The sequence below is a fragment of the Hemibagrus wyckioides genome, linkage group LG20, assembly GCF_019097595.1.
Source record: "Hemibagrus wyckioides isolate EC202008001 linkage group LG20, SWU_Hwy_1.0, whole genome shotgun sequence".
Lineage (NCBI taxonomy): Eukaryota > Metazoa > Chordata > Actinopteri > Siluriformes > Bagridae > Hemibagrus > Hemibagrus wyckioides.
Genome location: NC_080729.1, coordinates 9074668 through 9081763, shown reverse-complemented (window position 1 = coordinate 9081763; position 7096 = coordinate 9074668). Strand labels below are relative to the sequence as shown.

Sequence of the window (7096 nt, the reverse complement as noted above, 5' to 3'; positions counted from 1 at the left end):
AGCTCTATTTTGTCCTCTAGCTGCAGCTCCTCCAGTACGCATGCAAACATCTCTTCCTCTGGCCCCTCTTCCATGGCCTCTTACTCTCCTTCCATGCCTTTAACCTCTTTGATCCATGCTTGCAAATAGCAACACAGAGGTGGCATCTTTTATAGATGGAAGAGGACTGATTGCTGATTGAAGAGTTTCACACAGGTGCATTAAATATTCATAATTATGCAATTTCTATCTATTAGCTGTTAATAGATTTTTTCCTTTTGTTCATATTTATAATAATAACAACAACAACAACAATAATAATAATAATAATAATAATAATAATAATAATAATAATAATAATAATAATAATAATAATAATATAGTATTATTTGTTAAAATAGACATTATTATACTATATATAATGATCCATAACATCTGGTCATGTAAAAACTGCCTTTAAGAGAGCAAGGGTTATCCTCATACTGAAGAAAACCTGCTCTGGATCCCTCAGACGTCAGTAGCTACAGACCGGTATCACTTTTTTTTCTTTCAAAATATCTGAACACATTGTTTATAATCAGTTGTATGACTATCTCCTGCAGAATAACCTCCATGATCCCAACCAGTCTGGCTTCAAAGCAGTACATTCCACAGAGACTGCCCTTTTGGCGGTTACTGAGAAACTACATGCTGCTAGATCAGCCAAGCTGTCATCGGTCCTCATCCTCCTCGACCTTTATGCAGCATCTGACACAGTTAACCACAAGACTCTTGTCCCTCAGGAGTCTTGGAATTTTTGGAACAGCATGGGAATGATTTGCTTCCTATCTGGATGGTCGCTCATATCAGGTAACATGGAAGGGATTGACATCTGTTCCATGCAGACTTTCTCCTGGTGTCCCACAAGCTCCTCTCCTTTTCTCCCTCTACACTCACTCTCTTGGCAAAGTTATATCCTCACATGGGTTTTCATACCACTGCTATGCCGGTGCCACCTTATTTTCACAACTTATTTTCTCCTTCTCTCCCTCAGATACAATGGCATCTACTCAGATATCAGCGTGTCTGGTGGACATTTCATCTTGGATGACAGCTCATCAGCTGAAACTCAATCTCAGCAAAACTGAACTGCTGGTCATCCCAGGTGATCCCTTGCCCAGGATCTTGCATTGTCTCTGAAAAACTCCATGGTCTCCCCTTCGGCCACTGCTCGCAACCTTGGGGTAACCGTGGACAATCAGTTATCCTTTTCCTCCCATGTTGCTAATGTGACATGCTCATGTTGGTTTCATCTGTACAACATCAGAAGGATTCGACCATTTTTATCCACAGAGGCTACTCAAGTGCTTGTTCAGTCTCTGGTCATTTTAAGACTGGACTACTGCAACTCTTTAATGGCAGATCTTCCTCTTAATGCAATTCATCCACGGTAAATGATCCAAAATGCAGCTGAACGACTTGTTTTCAACCTGCCTAAGTTCTCCCACACCACCCCACTGCTGCGTTCTTCCACTGGCTTCCAGTAGCTGCACACATCAGATTCAAAACACTGATGCTGGCCTACAAAGCCAAGAATGGACCAGCACCATCTTACCTCAAAGCTCTTATTACTCCTCACACTGCACCTCGCTCCCTCTGATCCACTAGCACTGCCCGACTGGTCCCATCATCTCTCAGGGTAAAAGGTAGGCATACATCTAGACTCTTCTCTGTTCAGGCACCAAGGTGGTGGAATGAACTTCCCCTAGATGTCTGTACAGCCGAGTTGCTGACTGTCTTCAGACAACGACTGAAGACCTACCTCTTCCTGAAACACTTAAACTAGCTCTTATTTTCCCCCATTTTTATGTATTGTTATATGTTATATGTATATATTTTAAAAAACAAAAAATAAAAGCAGCAACAGCTCAGTTTTAAGCTAATAGTATCCTAAGTCTCTAACCTACTGAACTAGTTTGTTTTGTGTGTCCTGTCCCGTGCTTAACTTCTTCAGGTTGGTCCACTCCGTACTCCAGCCCGGGCTTTCCTGATGATCCAGCTTCTACCACCACTAATCAGTAATGGTGACCCTATAAAGCTGGGACAGAAGCCAGTACCAGGAGCTTGATTGCTCACTTCACATTTGGTGTTTGTGTTGTGTGTAGTTCCGTGTCGTGTTTCTGCTTCAATCTGGTTTCAATCCTTGCTTGCCTTGACTTTGAGGCTGATCTATGCCCTGTTTTGGTTTTGGCTGCCTTATTTGTATATACTCTCGCCTGTGAATGTAAATATTGCTACATTATCTATATATCTGGTAGTCAGTTATATTATTACTGTATAATACTATTAAGTATTATTAGTTAAAATAGACATTATACTATATATTGCAACCATAAAACAGCAGCAATAATAATAATAATAATAATAATAATAATAATAATAATATTATTATTAATAATAATAATAATAATAATAATAATAATAATAATAATAACAATAATAATAATAAATACATTTTTATTTTTATTCTTTTATAATTGTATTATTTCATTTTATTTTTTTAATTATTATTAAATAATCCATAAATCGAGTTTCTATGCAGAAACCCCAATCCCAAGATCAGACAATCCCACGTGAGGTCTCGAGCCCCGGTGTCAGAACCTGTGCACGTGTCATGGTGGGCGTGTCCTGTTGTTCAAAGAACTGTTTATTTCTGTTTAAACTGTCTCCATGGTGATAGCGCGTCACGTGGAACGATTTTAAATCAAACCACAACATTGAGTTGGTGCTTGACTTTGGATAAACAACAGCAATCAAGACCACAGAAAGCGATTAGAGAAGAACAAACCCAAAGGACTAAAGAAAGCAACTGGAAAAGAAGAAACCCATGGACTTTAGACGATTTCTCCCGGATGTGACAAATTTTCCTCTCCGCAAGATCGGCTGTGCTGCGGGGCTGCTCGCTGTCTCTGCAGGTGCGGGTTACTTCGTGTACCGCTACTTTCAGAGACGCAGCACAGCTACCGACCACACTCAGCCAGCTCACGGTAGGATGATTTGACTTTAATATCATAGTGTTTTTACAATAAATCATGTTTAAGTTACACTGTGTTACAGTCTAATGTTATCTAGTTAATCAGCGATATCCTCTTCTGCCGCGAATTAGCCTAATGCTAGTTACCTTGCTAGCGAACTCGGCCATAGGAATAAACTACACAGCAAAATACTTAACCGGATTGATAACACTGACTTAAGAATTTATTTTATTTCGGCAGTAAAATGTTTACCTCACTGGTCGGTCACTTTTAACAATAATGACCACTGGTTTTAGACAAAATCATGCTTAGTCTAGTGATCTAGTCTAGTCAAGTCTAGTCTAGCTCTCGCGCACGGACTTTTCGCTAGCTCTCGCGCACGGACTTTTACCTCTTTAAATTTCGGTGTAATTTTTGGCCTAATGTTATTTATCTAGAGAATTTGTCTATGTGTTTCATTATTACACAAATTCCATGTTAAATTAATGTACCTTTTACATGTCATTAATGTCTTTTTGTTACAAATGTCTTATCTGCCTTTAGAATGTAGCTAATCGTGTCATTTCCACAATATCATAGTGAGTATAAAGATAGTTAGATTGCTGAACTCGGTCTCTCTCTCTCTCTCTCTCTCTCTCCATTTAAGATTACTAAATAAAATAATTAGAAAATGAATCTGCTTGCCATCACTAATCTATCATTTGTGTGTGTGGGAAACACTGGTCTAACATTAGCTACACTGCTAACAAACCTGGCTATATAGCTGGGGAGCTAAATATTGTATTGTGTAGAATAAAACATTAAAATCAGTAGATGGCTAAATATTCTCATTTATTATTAATGCCTGATTTTAATTGAATAGTTAGCTGAATGCTAATGCACTTGAAAACATGGCTACCCGTTTTAAGCTCTCAACACAATACAATATTTCTCCTAGTTTTACCTACTAGTTAATAAACTTGGCTATTGGTTGTAAATGTATGATAGAAAATGTTAGTTGTAATTGAAGTCATTATTCTGAGTCACAGAAAACTCCTTTTTTACAGACTCTGTGGATGTGCTGGGAGAATCACCTGATACTCCCTCTGTCCTCCAGGTAAGTGTCCGCTAAATAGTCCGATTTTAACTACATTTCAAACATTTAGGCTGCTACTAACTGTGTGTCTATGTCTGTCTATTAAGGTCGATGAGCCCAAAGTGCTGATTTTTACCGGTGACCCTCACAGTGACACTTCAGCTGTCAGTCTGGTAACCAAATCTACAATTTATTTACAAAGATGACCGCAGGATTGTCCATGTGACAGAATGTTAGATGTGTTAGTATGAAACTGCTAGAATGAGAAACACTTGTGAATTTTTTGCTCTACTTTTCACAGCCTCCCAGTGCTGGTGAGCTGAACAGAGCCTGGTGTGAACTTCAGGTTCAGTCTCCGGACTCCATCAGCTCCCAGTCTGAGGTACTGTACAGTGCTGCAGCTGAGACACACACACACACACACGTCTTTACAAGTTTGAATGTTTATTTTTGTTGTTCTCTTTCTAGTCAGTGGAAATCAAGAGAGACCACCTCAGGATATTAAGGGGTCCAGAGAGTCAACCCTGTGAAACCACAGAGACGTACCCCTTGCATCATGAGGTAATCAGTCTTTATTACTCTGATGAAGAGATTTGACAGTAGTGAGTATTATATGCATGCTTTTTTTTAATAGTTCTTGAGTTTCATCTAATTGTCATTTATAGGTATTCTCTTATGATGACACTGAAGACTCGTCCACTGACATGCAGGTAAGGGATTATTCATTGTGGTGTGATAAAATTTTGTTAACTGCAGTGACTAATTGTGTTTGTGTGTGTTAAGGCTGTTGAGGCAAACCTGCAGCTGCAGTCCACTGAACCTCAACAAGACACTTCAACTGTCAGTCTGGTAACCAAACCTACAATTTATTTACAAAGATGACCGCTGGATTGTCCATGTGACAGAATGTTAGATGTGTTAGTATGAAACCGCTAGAATAAGAAACACTGGTGAACATTTTGCTTTACTTTTCACAGCCTCCCAGTGCTGGTGAGCTGAACAGAGCCTGGTGTGATGATCAGGTTCAGTCTCCGGACTCCATCAGCTCCCAGTCTGAGGTACTGTACAGTGCTGCAGCTGAGAGAGACACACACACACACACACACACACACACACACACACCTTTACAAGTTGTTTTGTTTTGTTTTTCGATTTCTAGTCAGTGGACATTAAGATCCATATAATGTTCTGTGTTTTAATATAAAACTCTTGTGATATGAAGCACTTGTGATCTTTTTGCTCTGCTTCAATGTTCACTTTTGTGAATTGGGGTTGTAGACGTTGAGCTTTATCTAAATGTTATTTGCAGGATTTCTCTCAATTTAAGGACACTAAGGACCTTCTTACTGGAACTCAGGTAAGGGCTTATTCATTGTGACTTTACAAAATGTTGTTAACTGCAGTGACTAATTTTGTGTGTTTGTGTGTGTTAAGGTCGCTGAGCTGTATGATGAGCCGCTGCCCACCGCTTCTGGTGATGACCCTACAGCTTTCGTCCTGAATGAGTGTAATTCAGAGGAGAGCAGAGAGGATGAGGAGCTACAGCCTGAGAGAAAGAGCCTGGAGGACTTCAACTTCCTCAGTGTGCTTGGAAAGGGTACATACGGGAAGGTGATTTTGTCCGAGCTCAAAGGCACTGATGAGGTGTATGCGCTGAAGTTTATGAAGAAGGACATGATCTGGGAATATGAAAACATCAGCTGCACCTTTATGGAGAGGCGGATCTTGGCTCTGGCCAGTGAACACCCCTACCTGACCCACCTCTACTGTAGCTTCCAGACCAGCGACTCACTGTGCTTCGCAATGGAATTTGTGAATGGCGGGGATCTTGCATTTCACATTTCCTGTTCATGTGGATTTGATGAACCCCGCATCAGATTTTATGCTGCTGAGATCGCCTGTGCCCTCATGTTCCTCCACCGCAATGGGATTATACACAGAGATCTCAAACCTGGAAACATCCTCCTCGATGCCGATGGCCACTGCAAGCTTGCTGACTTTGGCTTGTGCGCAGAGGGAATACTAGACGGCAAGACTGCCAACACTTTTTGTGGCACACCCAATTACATAGCACCAGAGGTGTTACAGTATTGGGAATACGACACATCGGTGGATTGGTGGGCCCTAGGTGTGATCATGTACGAGATGATGACAGGCTACGCTCCGTTTCATGATCACAACGAGGAGATGATGTTTGAGTCCATCATCAATGCTGAACCGGAATATCCATCAGACCTCAGTAGGAATGCGGTCAACATCCTCAAAGCGTTCCTGAGGAAGAAGCCCATGGATCGTCTCGGCTGTGTGGTGTCCGAGGGCAAGGAGAATGCCATCAAAGCTCACCCTTTCTTCAGTGAGATCAACTGGTCATGGCTGGAACAGAGGAAGATCACTCCACCGTTTCAACCACAGATAACATCAAAGAGGGACGTCAATAATTTTGATGGCAGATTCACCCGTGAGGAGCCCAAGCTTTCTCATGGGAATCTCTCCTTCTTCATCCAGTCCATCCAAGAGGAGTTTGATGGCTTCTCATTTATTAACCCTAAATATTAACTTTGCTAATCTAATATTAGCATATATTATTATTATTATTATTATTATTATTATTATTGTCATACCATTTAAATTATAATATTTTATTTTTATATATACTATATATTATTATATTATATTATATTATATTATATTATATTATATTATATTATATTATATTATATTATATTATATTATATTATATTATATTATTTCATATCATATCATATTATATTTTAATGGGCAGCACGGTGGCTTAGTGGTTAGCACTGTTGCCTCACAGCAAGAAGGTCCTGGGTTCGAATCCTGGGGTCGAACAGGCTGGGGCCTTTCTGTGTGGAGTTTGCATGTTCTCCCCGTGCCTGCGTGGGTTTACTCCGGGTACTCCGGTTTCCTCCCACAGTCCAAAGACATGTACATTAGGTTGATTGGTAATTTTAAATTGCCCATAGGAGTGAGTGTGTGTGGTTGTTTGTCTGTGTGGCCCTGCGAT

The 7096-nt window shown here is 40.2% G+C and overlaps 1 protein-coding gene across 1 annotated transcript; it reads left to right on the top strand.

Annotated features, from left to right (window-relative positions):
* The first annotated feature begins 2845 nt into the window (after positions 1 to 2845).
* Positions 2846 to 6624, top strand: LOC131342023 (protein kinase C epsilon type-like). Its single transcript, XM_058372728.1, has 8 exons — positions 2846 to 3005; positions 4040 to 4089; positions 4176 to 4241; positions 4370 to 4450; positions 4537 to 4629; positions 4734 to 4778; positions 4852 to 4917; positions 5503 to 6624. Exons 1-8 carry the CDS (start codon positions 2846 to 2848, stop codon positions 6622 to 6624), a joined length of 1683 nt encoding a protein of 560 aa, XP_058228711.1.
* Positions 6625 to 7096: the final 472 nt, after the last annotated feature.